The 23589-nt window shown below is 39.7% G+C and overlaps 1 protein-coding gene across 2 annotated transcripts in view; it reads right to left on the reverse strand.

Annotated features, from left to right (window-relative positions):
* The window catches only part of SDK1 (sidekick cell adhesion molecule 1), an 865094-nt gene that overhangs the window by 497693 nt on the left and 343812 nt on the right, over window positions 1-23589 (reverse strand). For both annotated transcript variants that reach the window (XM_080830507.1, XM_080830508.1), the window contains exons 2-4: window positions 15140-15299; window positions 3554-3660; window positions 1285-1432 (exon numbers count right to left, since the gene is read on the reverse strand). In XM_080830507.1, the coding sequence (XP_080686633.1) occupies window positions 1285-1432; window positions 3554-3660; window positions 15140-15183 (299 nt within the window). In that variant the 5' untranslated portion in view covers window positions 15184-15299. The remainder of the gene's footprint in view (window positions 1-1284; window positions 1433-3553; window positions 3661-15139; window positions 15300-23589) is intronic.

Genomic DNA, 23589 nt, shown 5'->3' on the forward strand with positions numbered 1-23589 from the left:
TCAGCCTAACAGCCTTCTAAAAGAATGAAAAATTGATCCCTGTTCTTTGTTTCACCGACCTTGAAAGGCATTTATTATCATTGGAATCAATATAAACGTGGACACCCAAGCAACTCTTAATAAAATAAAAAGGAAAGCAGTTATCTCACTTTCTACTGTAATTAGTATTTTTACTAAATTTTTAAATGTGGCCTTTATACACTTCAATATTTTTCCTGTTCCGATAACGAGACTAGAAACATGTATTCAATAAGGCTAAGAATGGTCTGGCGTCAAGCAGGTTCAGAGGCCCAGGCAGAAGAGCCATGGAGCCTGGTTTAGAGAAGGGGCCCCATGGATGGGCAGGTAGGGGAGAAAGCAAGTTGACACCTCACAGTGACTTTCAGAGTTACATTTAAAACCTTTCCAGCAAACTATTTTATATACATATCTGTTTTAGAAAAACAGAACAAAACAAAAGCATTTTCTTCTCATGAATTTTTGTATGAGTGCAACCATCTGACAGCGTAAGTATTTGACTTTTAGCCCACGCTTATAAGCATTTCATGATTCTTTCAGAAATGTTCATCCCTGAAATGTTTATATTTATATCTTTAAATTATATTGCAGAATGCCCAGTTATGAAATATATACCAAATGTTCTTTTTAATCACTTAAAGCTCTAAATGAAGAAAATCTGTTTGGCATTAGATAAATACCTTGAATGTGGGATAGGCAGGAACACCTTGAAATAATGCTTAACTAATCACAAAGCAACTCTTCTGCAATAGATGGGCGAACCACTAATTAGACGAAGGGAAATAAAACTGTCATGGTAGGATAAAAGGATAAAGAGAAATAAGCGGTAATTACTGTTTTATTGTCAGAGAAAGTAGTATCAAACATGGCTCAGTAAAAAGAGGGGGAAAAACCCCACAGCTCTATAAGTAAATACCAGCACTCATTAAATTAGTACTTGGAGCTAAACACAACTCAGGGATGACAATGACACCTCAAAAAGTGCGTTCAAGAAAGGGAAAAACAGACCGTAACGACTAAGTAAGGATGCTTTATTCTGGACACGCAGCATCCCTAAGAGGAACATGACACGACGATTGCTTTAAACTGCTTAAACATTTCCAAGCCAAGTTTTCCAAAAAGCTGCTTAGAAGGACTGGGGGAAGACTACCAGACCAGGTTATTATTTTTTTCAAGGCTTAACCGATATAGTGAAATGCATTAAATAATAGGTCAATGGTGCCAACAAATGGAATGAGTTGTGTTTTAAAGTTTGGAGCAACTTACATTCTGTTGCTGGGAATGATCTTGTGCCCTTCTCTGAACCAGGTCACTTGCGGTCTTGGGCAGCTGGTGATGGGTGGTAAGTTGAGAACTACTGCGTGTCCTTGAGACACTGTTTTCCTCTGGTCTGTATCCATGAAATTTCCCATATCTGCAGAGAAAAATCAGACCCTTTAAGTTCCAGAAAACTCTTTTTTTTTTGGGGAGGGAGAAGGGTCAAAGATGGAAATAACTATACATTACAGCAAAGTCACCGACGTTGCTATAATTAAGCAATAAGACAAGAGAGATTGAGCAGTAATGCTGATGAGTGCAGATCTGGGGGTGAAGCGAAGCATGAGGCAGAGCCATGTGCCTCCAAAGTGCCCACAAAATGCATTAATCAGCAGAACTTCATGGTCTTTGTGTCGCGGCAACACTACAATGAAACGTTTGCAACTGATTTTAATATTGGAATAAACTGTGGGAAAGCGTCCCACTGCCGCAGAGATGGGAATGATGCGCCGGCAGCTCGCCCCGCAGCTCCCCTCAGCTCCCCCGTCTCTCAGGCTGGTTCCGCCCAGGCAGCCACCACTGCCCAGTTCGGTTTCCTTTAATCTGGGGCAAGCAGGCTTCGTTCCAGTCCCTGTGTTACCAGTAAACAGTATCTTTTTAAAAATGGGTGTCACAGAAAAAACCCCAGTCATTAGAATGTAGATATAAGAGGCCAATTTTTAAATTAGTAACATTTGAAACTTCTGAAAAATGTCTACATTATGCTTAGATACAGATATATGCGTATACACACACGTGGCATATGTGTATTCCTTTCAATGTATATAAATTTGGAATAGTCCATAGAAAATCTCTTATCCATGCATGTTTTTATTCAAAGGAAATTATTTCCTATGTAATAAGCAGCATTTAATATTCTAGGAAAGAGATGAAACAAACTAATGAAACAGATTAGGAAAATAGTCACGGTCATTTTCAAAGTGAAACTTGTTATCAAAAAGGAGGAGAAAAGAGAAAGAAGAGAACATCAAAGAGCCAGAGATAAATGATAGAAACAAGGGTACAAATAATTGACCAAAAAAAAAAAAAAGCCCCAAATAATATTACATATAGCATTTAATAAATGATAATAAATTCCAAGCTGTTAACTTATTCAAATGTGTTTGGGGTACTGATCTAAACTTTGTATGTATTAATTATGTTTTCAATTATTCAATTGAATAGAAGTTCTCAGTTATTCTGCAGAAAAATTTAGCTGAGTAACTTCACAACAATTCAGAAAAGTTGAGCCTTCCTAATTAAAAACATAACTAAATGTATACAGGACCAGCACCTCACTCAGTCACTAGTAATTACAGAATAGTAGAGTAGTGAGCATTTACTTTATTTGATCTAGTAATGCTGAAAACTATAGGCCTTACCTGTGGTCAAAAAAACAAATAAGAAAACATTCTAGTTATTGGTTAACAGCTCAGTTTAGGAACTCCCTAGAGTTCTCTGAAATCTGTCGTAACATAGTAACATGTAACTTAAAGCTTCATAAACACTGCTTTCTTTTCAATGACAAGACATTTTGGTAGCAAATTCAAAACATAATAAAGCAGACAGGCCATTTTAAATAGATCTGACCCTTCACAGATTTTGGACTACAAAAGTATTAAGTGCTTTGCGTTGGCCAGCCTGTCTCCAGTTCCTTCCAGATACAACATCAGACACAAACTTCCTGCACTCTGGTATCTCCCTCAGTTACTTTTACTCCAAAATGGGTCTGCCCCACAGAGACCTCATCAAGTCACTAACAATAGTGCCATCTAGGACATTACTATCCATCTACTTTTTATTGTGTAGCTGAAGGATTATTAAACAAATCACTGGAAAGAACTAATTATGAACTGACAAATTTTTACCTAACTTGGTTTAATTTGTTATTTGAAAAACATTTGAATCTGAGTATCAGAAACGCTAAGAGCAGCTAATCATAAAGCAGAAGGCATCTTGTTAATACTTTGTTTTCTGTCCTCCACAGGGCCTGACAGAGCCCCTGACTGCTGGATGGCCAGGAAGGGCACTGACCTCATTAGCCCCATCACCACCATTGGACCAGCCTCACTGCCAGTTTACTTATCTCCCAAAACCTTTAGCAATTATTCTGTTCCAAAGAGAATCCAAGACAGAATCTCGATTCCTACAATGGTTAAAAGTGATTTTGATCAGCATTCCCCACAGATATTTTGTTTCTGTTATTTATCATTTGGAGACTTTTCCAATGCATACATACATGCGACTTGAACTTCTGATCTTCTCTGCAAGAGAGCCCCCATCCTGTTTCGCACCACACAGCGGTAAAACCCAGCATCAAGCCTCTGTAAAGACGGGATAATATACCTGCCAAATACAAAAAAGAAGTGTTAATGCTTCTATATCTAGAGCAGCTCTGGCATCTCATTTTGCAAGTGCTCAACAAATATTTTATTTTTGGTAAACTATTGTCTGTGCAATCTTTCTCTGGTCGACATACTCACCAACCGCCATTTATTTGTGAGATTACGTCATCGATGTCTGTCTCCCCAGCAAGGCCGTCAGTAAGTAATACCCCAAGCTAGGTTCTAAATCTGCCTTGTACATCACTTGCTCCTGGTGCCTAGCACACTGCCATGCATGTAGTAGACAACACTCACAAGTTGTTGAAGAAATGACAAATGTAAAATAGCTATAGGTCATTACACTTAAACTAGACCTTTCAACCAAAGGTGTTTATAATCCTCTCAGAATCTCTAGAAGTCATTTCTAGAACTGGCAATAAACTTTATATAATGTGTCATGTTACTCTACCTAAAAATTCAAATAACACTTTCAGGATGAGATACAGGTGTCATAGAGGCAAAGAGAGCAGTGACATGGTGACACAATTCCCCTCTGTGCTCACAGTTATAGACCCCCTCCCCTGCCAAAACAATTCACACACTTCCCTCGCTTCCTTCTCCGCATGTGGACTGACATTAACTTTAAAAATGTTGTGGGTAACTGAAAGGTGACTTCATTGGTATTTTTTAATGCTATATGACTGTAAGTAATCACATCCTTCAAATCAATGCCTTTCTAAAAACTTCAATAACATTTTATAGAAGGAAAAAAAGTAGTTAGAAGGTACAGATTCCATAAAAGCCCTGCTTTCGGTTTACTGTTAGTTTTACAACTTAGGATATTTTGAAATCCATAAGCAAGTACAATTTATAGCCAAGGACCACTTCAAGAGAGTGTTATATCTCCAGAGCCCAAACCTTTCACAAGACCTAAGAGAATTCATTAATTGGTTTCTAGGCCATGTTCAAAAACAAATCAAGAATAAGGCTGAGTCCTGGACACTTTTACAAAAAGGAAGTTGCCTACCACAAGAAAGAAAAAGAGAGCTAACATCCAATCGTATGGTAGCCAATTTCCCAAAAAAAGAGAAAACTCAGCAATCCTATCCTTTATTATAAAGATGTTCTGTTAATAGTTACCTTCAATTTAAGAATACTTCTCACAAAGGATAATCAGAGAAACTTTTAAAAATGAGGTAAAAAGCACCATGAACGGTACGCTTTCTTGGCTCAGTTCCTAAGCATAGCTTGAAATTGCTTACATTCAACTGATTGCTCATCTTTTTACTCAAGTATGTCCAATTAGTCAACCTGAAAAAGGAACTTAAAGGCATAATTTTTAAGTGAATAAAACATTTGGACAATCTAGGTAATTCAGCACTAAGCAAATATTAATCAAAGTATGTTTTCCCTCTGATAACCATCTTGATATTCCCATGACAAGATTAATAAAATCTTTTATGAAAAATATTACTGAATTTTAATCTTCAAAATTTTATTTCATTCTGGGCAATGGCTCATTTCAAAAAATTAATTAGTGTGGATAATAAGAATAATATCAAACTGAACACAGAGAGTCAATGCCATTTATTTAAATTACAAATCAAGGCTAGAAAGATGAGCAGCTTTAACTGTCAGATACCATGATTATAAATAAGGAGGAGTTTTGAGATTAAGTTACAATGAAGTTGACAAAAGTTTTTGGAAACGAAATAACACAAGTTATAGGAGTACATATTTGAACAACTACATGCATAGTTTCATCATTGCAACATTTCCATATTTAAATAATTGTTATCCATTCCATTTTCTCTTTCTTTTTTGCAGTATCCTAAATAGATTTTAAATTCTTATGAATTTCTATAGTGATCCTATGTACTAATGCACAAAAATAGCAGTGTTTTCAAACCACAGGGAGGAGCAGATACAAAATTGAATATTAGGCATATGCTGTTTTGTACCATCTCTTTAGTCTAATGTCTCGCCAGGGAAAAAATATACTAAAAAGTTGCAAAGTACTCCACCTATTACAGGAATTCCTACACAAATTATGTTCACCTAACAGATGGGAATATTCACTGCAAGCCTATTGTTTATAAACACACATTTTTAAGCAGAGAAAGTTTCCTGGCTCTTTATAAGAAAGTATGATAAAATCTTAGCACCATATGCCACTAAAGTATAGAAAATGCCTGCTCCTTTTTCAAATAAACACAGCAGGGAATGTTTGTACTCACTGTAGAAAGGCAGAATTCTACTAGACCAACAGAACATTTACCAGGGCTAGTTCATTATCAGGAACAGCAAATTAAAGAAAACCAAACACAAAATCACAGCAAAACCAAGGGTTTAAATGTCCGTTCCTGCTAAGTAGGAGAATACCTCAGTTCTGAAATGCCTCTCGAGATGGGCCATGAGAACCACCCCAGAGGTTCTCTAGCAGGCGGCTCGAGCTCAATTCCAGGCCACAAACAACTACGTGACTAGCCCTGCCTGGAGTGAACATTTGACATTTTTCGTCTGCCTGGGATCTACGCCATTTTCCTGTGTTTGAAGAATTTCCACTCGGAGTCTCCGTGGAGGCAGACCCCTGGACACAGGTAGGAGATGATGCATGACCACTGGCCACACGTACTCTGGATTTTGGGGTCTCAGGCTGGTGATGCACAGGAACAGGGCTAAAGGACTCATCTAACAGGAGTGGTGCCAGGGCGCAGCGGAGTCTGGGCCTCAGGGGAGCAGTGCAGCATCCACTGCCAGTTAGGACAGCAGCTCCAACAACAGCACCCCGGCTCCAGCTGAACTAGCAGCAGGACTCTCACAGGACTGGCTCTCAGGCTGATTTGGCTCTAGTGGGCTCACCTCACTCTGCTACTGCCCCATCTCCAGCCTGCCTGGTGACTGACTCTAAGAGCAACCCAATGTCCATGCAACAGCTTCCTGTTCCATTTCACTATGAAAGTTTGTTTCTGTGGCTGGTCCTAGAATTCCCCAAATGTCTACACTACAGGACACAGCCAAAATAATTTCAGCTGGAAAAGCTTCTGAAGCTATCAAGCACTCACGATGGTCACAGAAAAACCCAAATAATGCCTCTTCGAGTCATCTCTCTTCTAAAAGTTGTGGTTTCCTGGTAAAGCACTAAGAATCATTAGGCAATCAACAGTCCCTCAAAAACTGTGATAAATGAACCCGTTAGGAGTTTTCTTGAACACGAAACACTAAAATTTGAGAAAATGTCTGACAAAATACTGCCTGGGTGCAGACAGGTTACTGTGGAGCAGATCTTCTAGCAACAGTGAGATACTATGACTAAGGACACAGGTCGACAGAGACCTATGCTGGTTCTGAATAATGAAGGCACATCTGCATTTCTCCCTCTCAGGTCAGGCAACATAATTCAATCCAAGAGAGAATTTTCATGCCTGTTAAAATTAGATGTAAAGCTTTTTTTTTTTATTTTTTTTTTCTTTGAATGGGGGTCTTAGATCCATTTCATGCCACTCCAGGTAAGACTATCCCCTACAACTTCAACTTTTTATGCTGGTATAAAAACATCTGTTTTGCATGAAAATAAACAACCAAGTCCTATAATAAACTTCCATATCTTGGCCCAGAGCCCAATCTTACATTCAAAGTGAAAAAAAATGGTTATGGGGGGGAAAAAAAAAAACCCTGTAAGTCATTTATACCCTTTCTGGAACTACTTTGATTCTTCTTTTGGAGATGTGATGATAAATAATTAGGCTTTCAATTTTATTTTTATAAATTTCCTACATGAAATTAAAAAAGCATAATCAAAAGTGGGATCAGTCCACAGCTTTCTTTACAAACAAAATACTGAAATGAAAAATCCAGACTGAAACATGTTAAGAAAAAGATAAAAGGACCCAGAGCCTTAAGCAGTGTGGGACTACAAGGGATTCTACTTATTTTAGCCAAAATGTTCAAGACTAGTTCATATGAGCCAAAAATATAACTGTTATTGTGGTGAGCTGCACAGTTCCTAGAGGACAGGGCCAATGGAGAGTTAGCCAACAGAAGAGTGATGATAAACCAAGTCAAGAAAACTGAAGCCAAACAACTTGGGGAACTAAGCCCTTTGTGGGAAGATGCAGGCAGGGGTCACACTCAGTTCAGGGGGGTGATGAAGAAAGCAACTGGTTACATGTCACCTAACAAAAGAGTTCTCAATTCAGCAGACCTTTCCTTTTGGTGAGTAGGGGGCAGAGCAGGTTAAAAACCAAACCAAACAAAAACAAGTGGAGGAGTCTTTCCCATAACTTAGCAATAAAGCATAATGAGATGCTTCGGCTCAGCGTCTTAAGATTTTTAAATACTGTTCTTGTATCCTGTAACATTGCTAAGTCCACTTACTAGTTTTAGCAGCCTTTTAATAGATAGTGCTGCATTTTCTACATAGGTGATCGTGTCACCCTCAAAAAAAGACATTTTTCTGTCTTTCACTTAAGATGCCTTTTTATTTCTTTTGTGTTGGTTTTCCTTACTGCTCTGGCCGGCAAATCCAGTCCTGGCATCTGCTGAGCTTCCTGCCTTGGTGGGTTTACAGTTTTCATCATCAACTGTAAAACATTTTCAATATTATTCCTTCAAATATTTCTGACCCTGCCTCCCTTGGGATTCCAATCACACATACATTAGGCTAGCCGAAGTTGTCCTGTAACTTATTAGTCCTCATTTCACTGTGTTTGTTTCCCTTTTATTTTTTCTAACTGCCTTTCATTGTGGGTAGTTCTGTTGCTACACCTTTAAGTTTACTAACATTTTCTTCTGCTATGTCTAATCTGCTAATACCCATCCAATGTGTTTTTCATCTCAGACATTACAGGTTTTGTCCTCAGAAGTTTGATGTCTGCCTTTTAATATCTTTCATGTATGTATTTAGCTTTGATCACAGGGAATACATTTATAATTTTCAATATCTTTCCCTGCTACTTCTAATACCTGTGTCAGCTTTGGCTTAAGAGATTAATAGACTGAATTTTCTCCTCCTTATGGATCATGCTTTCCTTTCTCTTTATGTGCCTGATAACCTCTGATTCAATTCTAGACATTGTGAATTTTACCCTGCTTGGTGCTGGATACTGTTGTATTTCTATAAATATTCTCAAGTTTTGCTCTCTGATGCTTGAAAAATACTTGAAAGTCACCTGATCCCTTTCCAGTCTTGTTTATAAAATCTCAGGCAGGATCAGAGCTGCATTTGGTCAAGGGTTAATATTCTCATTACAGACCTAAGATCATTCTGTATCCTCTACTCAATAACCCCATAAATTGTAAGGTTTTTTGGTATGGCTGGTGAGAACAGGCCCCCCACCCAGCCCTGCATGGTGAGCATGGAAAGAACTACCATCACTTCTGGGAAGTCTTTTCCTGGGCCTTGGGGAATCTCCTCACGTGAATGTGCTGATGAAAATTCTGTCTAATACTCAACAATAAACCTCTGCAGATATCTAGTCCTCTTTCTCTGGTACTCTGCCTTGATCTCCCTGGATTCTCCAATCTCTCCAACTCAGGAGTCCTCCAGACACATGTGCACCCCTGTGTGTGGGCCATAGCCTGGAAATTCTCACACAGCATTAAGCTGGGACAATCAGAGGGCCCACTGATTTTCTGTTTCTCAGGCATCACCACCTTTGGCTGCCTGATGTCCAATGTCTTAAACACAACTGTTTCATATACTTTGTCTGGTTTCATGGCTCTTTAGATTTCCTATCTGGGACTCTCTTTCATACCTCTTAATGAAGTTTTCTACTTCATGTAGGTTCTTATAAAGGTTATTCCCAGGTCTCTAATAATTTTTATTGATATTGTGAATTTTTTAATCTTTTTATAAGACATACAAAAAAGTTACTTTCTTCCTTAACCATTCCTATTTTCTTACTGGAATAAAAAAAATCAACATCATCTATCAAACTTCTATTATTGATACTGTCACAGAAAGTGAACCACAGAGATAGGTCACCTAAGGAGATAAGATTTTTTGCAGTTTACAGTATCCAATTATCCCTCCTGTTTATAACAATGAATATCATGCCTACCACTAAGAAATTATTGGCTTAGATATCTATCTATTCATATTGAATATAATTATTTATCTCAAAGTAGAAAATAATTGAAAATAAATATTTTCTAGAAAAAAAATTTGCCTATGACAGCTATGAAAACTTGGTTTAATTGCTGAACTACTAGAATTTTGCCAATACAGTCACCCCTGCCTAAATGTGGATACAAGCATCAATATGAAAATCATCTGAAACTCACTGAAATTCATTGTGCAGTTTGCAACACAAGCAGCAAAGAAAATGTTATTTTTGGTCAAAGCTAGAGAAGCTGAGTTTATATTATGTGCCCTTTATAGGATTATTATTTCCTATTGACACAAAGTGGGGGTAGGGGGAGAGGGACTCAATTTCAGTGAGAAAACAGCTACCATTTTCATAAAGTAGCCATGTTTTTCAATTTGAGACTGCGAATGGTCTCCTGAAGGTTAACATATGACAGCTGAAAGTGCTTATTGGAAGGAAGTAGATGAAAGAGTAATTTGAAAAAATAGCATGAGATTTTTGGGACAGGTTTTATGTCTAAAAAAATGATGACAAAATACAATGGATCCTTGATAACCCATCTGAGTGTCTGAAGCCCTCAGTGAACAGAATATAATTTATCACATCTACCCCAAACCATTCTTGCTTTAGAATAATCCAATTCTTCTAAGTTTCTAGTGAAATGGGAATGAAGCATGTATCTCATTTTAATGATCCATATATAATGAGCCGCCCATGCAATCTTGCTTCAAAGACCCACAATGCTTTGCCTTCCTGTGGATTATCCAGAGTGCGCCAAATTAATAGGTAAATCTGCTAATGCAAAGAGCAATGCAAAAAAATCCCCACCTCTTTGTGTATTTTAAAGTGAACACCAAAACTGTTTCATTGTAAATCTGAGTAGTTGCATGTATAATAATGGCATGGTGTATGATTCAGCAATTTTTTAAAGATTTATTTATGTGTTATTTATTTATGTGTGTGTGTGTGATAGAGAAAGACAGAGAGAGAGAGAGAGAGAGAGAGAACCAGAGAGAATTCACAAGAGGATTCCCTGATTCCAGGACCCTGAGATTAGGACCTGAGCTGAAACCAAGAATCAGAGACTTAACTGAGTTGAGTCATGCAGGCACCCCTGATCTAGCATTTTTTTTTTTTTTAAGATTTTATTGATTTGTCTGAGAGAAAGAGAGAGCGTGCACAAGCCAGGGGAATGGCAGGCAGAGGGAGAAGCAGCATCCCCGCTGAGCAAGGAGCCCATGCCAAAATCGATTACAGGACCCTGGGATCATGACCTGAGCCGAAAGCAGATGCTTAACCGACTGAGCCACCCAGGAGACCCTGATGTAGCATTTTAAAACAAAACTGTTACACTGCTGTTTTACATGTATCCAGTGGAATCTAAACAATGATTCTGAAATCCACATTATCCATTTTTTAATAATGGACTCTTTAACAGATAGAACCTTCATACTGTTCTTTTTTTATTTTTTACTCTTTGAACTTGAGTTGTAAATCTATTTACCCCATAGAATTTTATCCTAACCTATTTTCAATTAGCAATAATCGCGCCTTGGATAAACCTCATTGGCTACGATACTGTCACAGTGTAAAGCTCTAACCTATTTTCATGCCTGAAAGATACTTATTGATTATCCAACATACTTAATTTGAAATAAAAATATACATATAAATGGCAACTTAAAAAGGAAGTCCTTTGATAAAAAAATCCTAAGTGCTTATAAAAAGTCTTCTGTATTACATGTTCATTGCAATTATTACAGTTAATCAAAACAACATATATGTGTTAATTTCAAAATACAATTATTAGGCATTAGAAATTTAGAAAGATGGAGAGGAGAAGGGAGTTGAGGGAAATTGGAAGGGGAGGTGAAACATGAGAGACTGTGGACTCTGAAAAACAACCTGAGGGTTTTGAAGGGGCGGGGGGTGGGAGGTTGGGGGGACCAGGTGGTGGGTATTAGGGAGGGCACGGATTGCATGGAGCACTGGGTGTGGTGCAAAAACAATGAATACTGTTACGCTGAAAAGAAATAAAAAAATTTAAAAAAAAAGAAATTTAGAAAGAAAATGTCTGTTAATGACAGTAAAGTGGCTGAGTTTTTGTTTTTGTTTTTTCAATTATTTTAAATTTCATTGACTGGGAAGTTATTTAACACTAGAATAAACAGAATTGGATAGAAATTAACAACAAAGAGAAGGTATTGACCACATATTTGTGGTCATTTAGGTGTTCATTTAAATCCAATGAGTACACAGGAAAAGCAAATAAACAAGTAGAGAAGAGGTTGAAGCACAGCAGCAAGCAAAACACAGGAAAGCAATAAAAAAAAAGGGTACAGATTGAGAATATTAAATAATCTTTTTTGCCAAAGTTAATGAGGGTGTCCTCTGAATAAATGTTTGAGAAAATACAAAGCCCTATCTTTCCTCTTGTGCATGTTCCTTCTATATCAAGATAGAACATGGATCCGATCAAAGTAAACAGCACTTTTTACCTCGTTCTTCCTAAGATCTCCAATTGAGGCCTCACCATGCTCTTATCTCAGAGGAGGGGAAAATGCAGACAGACTGTGCTTCATAAAAGAATATTTCTCGGGACGCCTGGGTGGCTCAGTGGGTTAAAGCCCCTGCCTTCGGCTCAGGTCATGATCCCTAGGGTCCTGGGATCGAGTCCCGCATCGGGCTCTCTGCTTCGGCGGAGGGCCTGCTTCCCCCTCTCTGTCTCTGCCTGCCTCTCTGCCTACTTGTGCTCTCTGTCTGTCAAATAAATAAATTAAAAAAAAAAAAAAAAAAAAGAAAAGAAAAAAGAAAAAAAAAAAACTTCTAAAAAAAAAAAAAATATTTCTCAACTTCATTCTTCTTTCTGACAAATCCTGAATACTCTCGTCCTACTCTGTGTAAGGGGACAAGCCCCAGGGCACGGCTGTAGGTTTGCCACCTAGATAAAACAAGATGCCCCTGCCTGCCGTGGGTCTACCTTACACAATATGTTCTCTGACAGCAGCTGGAGAATGGAAAGGAGGGGGGGTTGTTAAAACTGGTATAGCTCCTGCTGCTCATCTACACAACATATCTGAATTTTTAAAAACCCAAAACTGATCAAAATATCCCATTTCTAGTGTCCTACTTTCCCCTAAAGAGAATATGTAAAAGGAAAGAAGTTCTTCTGGGGTTGTTTAAAAGAGCCCAACATTTTGTTCAAGCCGGAAATTCTGAACTATGCGCTTGTCTTACACCCTGGAGAAGCAATTCCACAGGAAGACTCAGGGAAAGTGAGCCTTCCTTCTGTGAACTGGGAGAAAGCACAAAGAGGGCAGGAAAAGAGAACCATAGTGCCTACACAGAGGCATGTTTGCAGTCAGCTCAACATCAGCAAAGACACATGGAAACTGAATATCTAGAAAGCAATTCCTTTGCCACTATCCAAGGCCATGTTCCCCAATTTGAAGACCATCATTATAGATCATCCATATTACTACTTTTTATAGGGAAGGACAATCTGGAGTCTTCTGCAACTTCATTCCTTTCTCCCTGGAGCATACAAAGCATTATGTCATTTCATTTTTATGAGAACTCTCTTCGGTGGCTTCTATTACACCCATTTTACAGATGAGAAAATCAAGATCAAACTGGTTAGGGCACTTGTCCAAAATAACACACAGGAGTTGAATAGAAATATCTGAATTCAAGGCACCTGCTGCTAAAGCCCATTACTCACACATGGTTCTCCTTTGTAAGCTTGCTTGTCTTTTCCTTTCTTATGCCCCTCCTACAAAAACAAATCCCTAACACCTCATTATACTAATATACAATGTCAACTTGGATTTATTAGCAGATAAATACACCATTTTACCTGCGTTAGAGCCCTTTAATGTTCACAACACCACAAATGAGGTATGATCATCCCCATTTTGTAGGTATTCCTGGTTTGCCTGAGGTCACATTGCTGATGCTAACTGGTGGTAAGCTGGGATTCAAACCTGGGTCTGGTGATGTCAACATGCTCTGAACTATTATGATTAATTATTCCTACAACAGCAGATACTCTGACAGTATAGGCCTAATAGTGAAAAAGGAGGTACAAACTTCTAGTCTACAAAGAGCAAGTAGATAAGGGAACTGAGCAAAAGCACAGTTCTTCTGTGTGGGTCAGCAGAGCCAGGTGGCCAGGCCTTCTGACTGATTAAGAGGGACCAGAAAGTAGATTTTTATATGAAATCTTACAAGTGTTAAATGCTGGCAAGCAATTAAGAGAGATATCCGTGTGTATATCCGTATATATTTTCAACTGATTTTTTAAATACACACATACCATATAGTGGGCAGACTGGATGTGGTTCACGGGCCATCATATTACAACCACTGTTTTTTAAAATTTTTTAAGGCTTATTTATGAAGTTATCTCTACACCCAACGTGGGTGTAGAGATCAACCCTGAGATCAAGAGTCACGTGATCTTCTGACTGAGCCATCCTGATGCCCCTAACTTCTGACTTTCAAAGTGAGTGAGTGATGGGCTATGTCCCCCCACCCCCGAGCCATGTTGAGAAGCCCATTACTCTATTTAAAATACCTCTGGACAACCAATTCTCTTATTTCCATTAAATAAGAGCATGACATTGCTGATATGGGGACCTCTGGGACTTTTTATGTAGTCACTAACTCTCTGTCCTACTCAGAACTACAGCATCTGTTACAATAACCTTCCCATAGAAACGGAAACTAAATAGGTTTAAACCTGAAAGACCTGAGCCCTGCCGGGAGACCAGGAGGTTTAGAAGCTGGTACTGTTGGCCCTGGGAGAAGCCACAGCTTGCATGTGACCTCATCTCGGCCTTCCTCGACCTCAGTGCTTGTTCTCTGCCCCCAGCATCATGCTCACTCCTGCACCCCACACCTGGCGCAACCTCCTTTTTTGCTGCTGGAATGAGAGGCTCTGCTCATGTCCCTCCCCCACAGCTTCATCTACTCCCATCCTGACTTTAAAAGTTAGCCAGGTAAATTTTCTGTTGACTGCTCAGAGCTCCAGAAGCTACAGATTTAAAGATCTCTGTTTAAACATTCATGCTCCTTAAATAGGAGCAATACTGGTGGGTGGGGCTGTTGCCACAAGACAGCAAATTTATCATGCTAAAGCTGTTATTTGCATTCCTCTGTAACTATAGCTTTTTTTAGTCTAGTAATTTCACTAACAGGCTTCCTTTTACAAATATAATGATAGACTTCCTAGGTGTAAATACAATGTAGATCAGAATATTAAATCACATTCTAATTAATTCTATTCCTTTAATCTTAATGCATTAGAAATTCAATAAAATATTTTCACCCTTTGTGCTATTATGGCCAATAAGGCAAATATTCTGAACACATCAACTTGAAACGGAATCTGATTTTCAAGCAGTCAATTACTTATATTCGCTGGTGTAGGTGGTGAGCTCACGGTCATTGTGCATCCACTTGAACTCTAAAGGCCAGCTCCCTTCAGCAAGGCAGGTGAGAACAAGGCGGTTGCCTTCCAGGTGAATCTGTGGTAGGCCCGGCTCTGTTTTAAAATACGGCACAACATCTTCTGAAATATTAAAAAGAGAGAAAGAAAGTGAATGAAGTACACATGAAAATGGGATTCATCCAATTAATCAATCACTTATTTAAACAGACCTACTTTTAAAGAAGTATAAATGACGGCTATTTGGCCCAATTAAGTAGCCAATATTCCTTGACCCCTTAGAAACATGTAATACCCTAGATGATATTTCAGAAGGCCGAAAGCTCAATGATCAGCATCGCTGGAAAACATCAGACAAGTTCATCCGAAATATTTCCATTTATGATTAATATCCATTTAACAAAGGGGTGTACGGGGCAGTCTCTGGTCATGCAAGCCTTGGTTTTAACTAGGCATTATATTTTCAAAGTAACAACCAAGGGTCCACATGGAAGCTCTAAAAGAAATTTCTTCATATATAACCTTCAGTTGGTTAAAAAAAAAAGTAACTAGGATAAGCAAGATTAACATGCATACATAAATGACAGGAATCGCCATCCAGCTTCCATCTCTCTCTTTCTCCTGCTCACACATACCCCTTGTCTCTTTAGGGCATTTCGCCAGGCTGTAAAACTGGAAACCTGTGTGTATTGATATACTAAAATCCTACACAGCAATGGGAATGCAACAACTATTGCCACACACACCCCCCCATCCACCACTGAATCTCAGACACATATGGAATGAAAGAAGCCAGACAAAAAGAAGTTACAGCATATGCTTCCCTCCCAAGGTTCAGAAAAGTTCAAAACCAGGCAAAACTAAACTGTGCTCTTAGAGGTCAGGAGAAATGTCACCTCTGGGGGATAGGGATGGTGTAGGGGTGTAGCAGCATGGCTTACAGCAAGCAGGCCAGGACCTACTTCTCAATGTGATTACACGGGGCACTTAACTTTATGAAAATTCATGGAATATTCTTCTGTGTAAGATTTGTGCAATTTCTCTATGTACACTTCAATAGTTAAAAATACATAAATATGAACATAGGACACTTAGCTTCTAGTTCTGGGCCCATCACTAATTTTCTACATGACCCTGATTAGGACATGGGGTTTCTCTTTCTTCAACACTAAAATAAACAGAATTCTAGCTTCTTACTTTACGAATACAATCCCCTGACACACCTGCCTCCCTCAGGCCCCAGACCCTCTCTACTCACACATGAACACTCTTTAACTCTAAAACCAGGTTGAGCCTCTTCCTATGTGGGGCCTTCCTGTGTGTTCCTTCCCACCCCCACACACCTCTTGTTCTGTATGAGCTGACTCGTTCTCATCCTTCCAGCTGACAAAACCTCTCCCCACCAACATGCCCCAACAAACCATGACATCTGTTTCAGTCACGACACCTACAAGATCTCAAAATTATGGGTTATCCCAACACACTCCATGCCCTCTTCTTGACTACTTCTGAATCCCAGCACCTAGAACAACGCCAGAGGCAAAGTGGATACTGAATAAAATATTTGCTGAACAAATAAAAAGAATAACAACAACACAGATAACAGTTATAGTTGGTAGTCACTGAGCATTTATTATGTGCTGGAAACTGTGCTAAGCGCCTTGTATGCACTACCTTATTCAATTTTCACAAAAGTCCCATTAGAGAGATGTCACTATTTTATACCTTTTACAGATGGGTAAAGGGAGACCCAAGGAAACTAACTTGCTCAAGGCCACCCAGTCAGTAAGTGGTGAAATCACCATTTAAATTCAGATAATCTGTTACGGAATCCCTAAATAGTATACATAATGACTCTAAATGCCATGGGTGTCTCCTTAAGGAAATCTCAAGAACCCGCATTTTAACTTCAAGTTTGGATAATTTTGTGGAATTATTAAACTGGGCTTTTAAATTACTGTATTTTTAACAAATTAAGCATCAAATAGCATATTAACAGTGTTAAAACTAAGATGGTATTTTTACATTAAACTGTAGTACATATAACTGGGTTTTTTTGTACTTAACATATACAATTTAATTTTTTAAGGTTTGCTTATTTGAGAGGAGAGAGAGAGAGAGAGAGAATGTGCATGTGTGAGTGGGGGAAGGGGTAGAGGGAAAGAAACTCAAGCAGACTCCAAACTGAATGTGCAGCCCAACTTGGAGCTCGATCGCATGACGCTGACATCACGAACAAAGCCGAAATCAAGAAGCAGATGCTCAACGAACTGAACCCAGGCACCCCAATATGTATTACTTAAATACAGTTGACCCTTGAACAACACAGGGGTTAGGGGCACCAATCCCCACAGTCAAAAATCCACATACAACTTTGACTCCCCCAAAACTTAACTACTAATAGCATATGTTGACCAGAAGCCTTATCAATAAAAGAAAGTTGATTAACACATATTTTGTATATTGTATGTATTATATACTGTATAATATAGTAAACTAGAGAAAAGATGTTAAGAAAATCATATGGAAAATACATTTATAGTATTGTACTATAAAAAAAACAACCCATGTATAAGTGGGTCTACACAGTTCAAGCCCATGTTGTTCAAGGGCCAATTGTACAGAGTTTATTTTGCCATTGTGCTGATCACCACATTCTATTACTGGTACATGGGTAATAGAATATTGCCAATCTCTTACTCATTCATTTATTACTTATTCATTCAGGTAACTAATGTTAAATTGCACTCATGAATGTGGTAAGAGCCTATAAAAAAAGATTTAGCCTAGTCAATGGGATGTTATACAGAAGTTAAAGAGCAGTAGAATTCAAAAACTCAAGTAATATCATGTGCAAAAGGCCCTGTGATGGTAGCAAACATGGTGAGTAACCCTGGGAAGTAAAAAACACTGAAAAACAAGCAGATCTATAGGCGCATAGAAGACAGAGCAAATGGAAGCAGGGTGAACAAGGTCTAGGTCCTTCTTACAGGCTGTTGCAGGCAAGGCAAAGATCCTTGTTTCCATGTCATTCCTGTAGGATTTTCAATGGCACCACTTCACATTCAAAAGTGTCCTTGTGTGAATGATAAATTGTATGACCACCCTATTCACTGGCCTTGGTCAAAGTAATGCCAGTATTATGATGATAATGATGATTAGCCTTTATTACAGAAGGACAGCAGACAGCCTTTGAAGGGGCTGTGCTGTTAAAAGCTCATCTGGCCACACTATGGAGAAGGAATTAAGAGGGGCCAGAGTGGTGGGAATAGACCACTTAGGGCCATTGTGGTGACCCAGCAAATGCTCTCAAAGGTGATGGGGGGTTGGGCCAAGGTAACAGTAGTGGTTGTAGTGGTGGAGATGGAGAGAAATGGGTAGTTTTAAAACAGTGTTTACGTAGCAAAAAAGAAAATTAGTGATGGACTGAATATGGGACTGAGGGAGAGAGGTATCAAGAAAGATTCTTAGGTCTCTGACTTGCATGATTTTCTGTTCAACACACACACACACACACACACATTTTGTTATTAGCACTGGGAATACAATGAGAATAAGGCACAGTTGCTGTCCCATAAGAGGATACAGGCTAGATGTGATGCAGGACTAGAGGTGGCAAAGTGTCCGGCAATGTGACCGAAATTTGTGACTGAGAGACAGGAAAGCAGTTGATCCTCGTCCCGTCGCAAGGTGCTGCGGCACACCACCCTCTCTGAGTTATGCTGCAAGGAGATCCCCAGGCTGCCCACCAGCAGTGACAGCCTGTCCAGGGTCCCTCTTTGCTACATACTTCAGTTCAAAGTGTCCGCTCTCATGGCCTCATAAGGCTGAAGTGTGATGACTACAGCTTTGAAACCTTGAGGCTGACTGAGCTCGGGGCTTCATTAGTGCCCTGCCATGTGTACCGTATTTAACCACTTCATATGGCTCCCATGTCCTACAAAAATGAGTCATAGAAAATACATCTTTTAAAAGAAAAAAGGCTTCAAAATAGACACTCAAGGATGTGAATTTGGTTTTACAATCAACAGAGTATCGATTTAATATATGACTGTTTTAAATGTAAATGATACCATAATTCAATTTTTCCTAGAATTCATAGTTTAGTAAACACGTCTATACTCTGTACAAATTATGCTGCATATTCGGAACAAGCAGGAAAAGAAATCTTCTTAAAGAATAGTTTCATACAGCTGGCAAGCAAATATCTTGTGATCCAAATGATCACATAAGTGTGATTAGTGCAGACACTAATATTTATGGTAGGAAGAAGGGAGGCAAATGCGTCCATGCTCAGGGATCTTATGTGTGTAGGCGACAGTCATTACACGACACAGATCAGTGTGCAGAATAACAGGGTTATTGCTCTGAGCCCAGAACTATTTACCACTGAAACACATGCAGATCATGAAATTCAGAGGGCATCAAGGCAACAGAGCTCAAAAGCTTTGGTGACCAATAAAAGAGACAGAAGAATTGGTATTCAGGTCTGCAGAGACCCTGACAAAAGCATGTGATCCTTATATACTTTCAACGGAACAGAGAAAAGTCTGAAAAGATCCATAAAGACAAAAATGATTCAGTTACCTCTAAAATAGGATCATCAAACTTGGACCTGGGGAAAAGTCGGTGGTCTACCTGGTGCTTGTGGAGGGGTTTGTGTGCATGTGTACTTACGTATGTGTGTGTGTGTGTATGTGTGCGCATGTGTGTTCTCCCAAATAATGACTAATAGTTCTCCCTCTTAAGTCAGCTTCTTTGTCCTTAACAATGAACACTGTAAGACCCTGGGATGAATTACTATGAAAAACACTGAAATTTCCATTTCTAAATACTTTTAAATAGAATAGAAATCAGTTATGAACAAGAGAGTCTCATCTGTCTGGATAACACAGACTTCAGGGCCAGCCAAAGGAGGGGAATGCATGTAATGCTCTCTCGAGATAACATCATAATTTTATGATGTAGAAGTCACGTTCCCAAATGGACTTTCAAGGTTTTGATATAATGTAAATGGATTTAACTTTACCCGTCTGACATGGAGATAATCTTCTGCTCATCTACAAGGGGACCACAACCCATTTGCCACAGCAAAGATCATTTACTTCTGGGGGAAAGCGAGGAATAGGCAGCTGTAAAGCAGAACCCTGTCCTGTGGCCCCAGGTTTTCCTACCCTGAAGAAGGCTGAGCTTGCCATGGGTTTTAATTATCTGCTCCATCATGGAAAACCATGGGTCTGCTACCAGAAACTCTCTCATGGCAGAATGAATAGGAATCAAACGCTGGTTGCCAAGAGAGTCCAATGTCAACTCATCTGTGACTCTGCCAATGAGAGAGGTAGGCCCGCATAATCGTGATCGGTTCTAGGACCTCACCTTTCTCCTCCACTTAAAGTGATAATGAATATGAGTAATTATTATTTCACCCACACAGCAGAGGAGCCAAGTGCACCACAGATGAGGGGTGTCTAATGCAGACGAACCCCACAGGTTCTGGTAAAGTGACGATGAGTGCTATTAGGCCTTGGTAATCAGCGCTGTCAATCAGGCAAGGGTCCGGCGGGAAGGATTGGGAATCGCAGCGTGAATGGAGCAATCAGCTGGAGCAGGACCTTTTATTACTGAACTCGGCTTTTTCGACAGCTGAATTTCCCAAGGCGAATAATCTTTTGGTTTAAACCACTAATCTTCCTTTCAAAACTTCTTTTATATCAAATTCAAACATTTTCATGCCCCAAGCTTATGAATTCACAGCTACCAGAAAGTTTTATTTTTCAAATCCCAGTGAGAAACAAAAGCACAGGGCATAATGCATCATTTGTGAACACCTTTTCTGAAAAATACAGGTAGAAGATCCTTTTCTGGTAAATATAGTCCTTCAAATCCCTGCTGCTGGCAGGTCATTAGGCACACCTACTGAAGCCGGGGCTTCAATCTCACAGTGTGTTGTGCTTTCTCATAATAGTAATATTCATCTTTTTAAAGGCAATAGTTGTGCATTTCAAGTGTATTTCTGAGGTAAAAATGTAAATATGATCAGGTATGTTCTACTACAGTTAAATATGCAAGTATGGAAAGGTGACCCTTCAATGACGTGAGATGATCCCAGAAGATAATTCTCTCTGGACCGAGTCCTCCATATGCTTTAGGACAAGCTGATGCAAACTGTGCTTTCTGGGACCACCTACAGAAGCCCTTGCTGTTTACAGGTGAAATGAAGGAGGAGGCAGCTCTATCACCAAAGTGAGTTCTCAGGCTTCATTCTCCTAGCTTATCAGAAATATTTATAAATATTTTCTAGTGATAGACCCATCATATTCTGTGGGTCTAAAAAAAAAAAAATCAGCCAACCTCTCTATATGTCACTTTACATACTTCCACCTCTGCTTTATAAAATAAATGAGTATCAGAAATCTCAGCACAGAAGGTAGCTGCAATTAAACAAATACATACATTTTAAACATAATTTTAAAAAACTGAAGTGAGGACTACAAAACATAGTGGGTTTCCCACATGTATACTCTCGAGCGTGTCTTAGTGGGGGACTGCAAGTTTCACGGCAAGGCCAGTCGCCACTCTGCCCTCCGAGAGCCAGAAGACCCTTCATGCCCTCCTCACACCCACAGGGCCCAGCCCAGGAGAGGCATGGCCTGGAGCACATGGTTGCTAATGTCCCATGGTCCCTGGCTCAAGCGTTTCCTGAGAGTCTCAGACAGCTGGTCCCTGCCCCGAGGAGCCACAGTCCAGTGAGTGTGATGCTGGTTACCCAGCCGAGAGCAATACCAAGAAGCAAGAGGACAGAGGCAGGAAGCTGCTGCCTGTGGGACCCTCAATGGCATGGCCCAAAACCCCCATCGCCGAAGTGTCTACAAGTCAGCCAGGGAAGGAGCTGAGGGGGCATCAGTGCCCAAAGAGCCCGGGGCAGCTAGATTCAGGCTTCCCAGGGGCCGAGGCTCTGAGAGCTCACAGAAATGTGAGGGCCTGGGTCCATCTCAGCACTGCCTATGCTGCACCACGGCTTTCAAAGGCATCTGAAGGCTTGTTAAAGAACCATTCCATCCTTGATGACAAATGAGAATTTTTTTAGATTACGGCACACCTCCACCCCAATTAAGAAGTGGGCTTGTGCAAGCCTGTGTGAGTGTATGTGTGTGTGTGTGTGTGTGCGCGCGCGCACGTGCGTTTACGTGTGTATGTCTGGCCCATGAAAGGTGAGCAGGGCTTAGGAGCATCCTGGCCTCCCTGGGGCAGCCTCTGAGGGAGAGGGATGGCCTGGTGTGGAGTGGCAGTGACTGCTAAGCTCAATCAGGGGCTGACTTGGGGGAACATGAGCACATCACGTAAGTACACCTCACCCCTCTCCCGAGGCTCTTATCCCTTTGTCTTTTTGAGGGCACTATAATCAGAGGGGAGAAAGCAGAACAAAGCTCCAGGTACATATTCCCAGATCTCACCATAAAGTCACCATTTTGGATTCAAAAGTTTGACAAGAAGTGTGGGATTTTCTCTGAGTAGTGTCAGCAGTCTTCTCTTGGCATCTGGATCTGTGCACACGAAAACCCAGAAAGCAGGAGGGGCCCTCAGGTTTCCATTAAGCAGTGCTGCAAACAGCTGGATGATACATTCAGTCAGGGGGAAGTCAAACTGATTATCTCTGTTTTCTCTGAAATCAATGCGAATTAACAGCATATTTAAGAGAACTCATGGGGTAAACCTACCCTTCCTATATTTCCCCCTAAGAAACCATTCAAGCTTTCAGTGAGATTAATCTACAGTGAAGCTTATGGTAGAAACATAAATGGTTGTATTTATGTACTGGTTTGATCCTGCACCGTGCTAATATATTTCAGCATATAAATTAATAATAAGAAGAGGCAGTGGGATAAAAGCAATTCCCCTACTTCTCCAAACTGAAATAAGCTTCCAGCTCTCCAATATTTTATTTCAAAGTAGAAATGCACTAAATTGTCATTCTATGGTTTGTAGCAAAAAAGTAGGACCAAACAATACAAGAAGAGTTTTCAGAGATAACAAATATTCTTCTTGAACATGGTACAGTATTTCTTTCAAATAATCCTGAAAGTCCAACTCTGATTAAATAAAAGGCAGAAAAGTCCATGGAAAGAAATTCACAGGTGATTTACCTTGCCTTGCTTAGGTGCTTACTGTGAATTTATGCCACGTATGTATTGACATCAAAAGTGGGACTCAAAGGGTACCCCAATGGTAAAGATTTAACTTTAGACCAAGAAAATTACATGGGGAAGGAACTTCTTATGGATATCAATGCTCCATCAGATATGGCCTATTGATCTTGGCCAAGTTACAAACCGTAAAGTCTCCCCACTGAGAAGTACTGGTGTATGGTGGCAACTACTGCAAGGACCCTGGAGCCAGACCGCCCAGGTACAGA

Source organism: Martes martes, assembly GCF_963455335.1.
Source record: "Martes martes genome assembly, chromosome: 18".
In the NCBI taxonomy this organism is placed as follows: Eukaryota; Metazoa; Chordata; class Mammalia; order Carnivora; family Mustelidae; genus Martes; species Martes martes.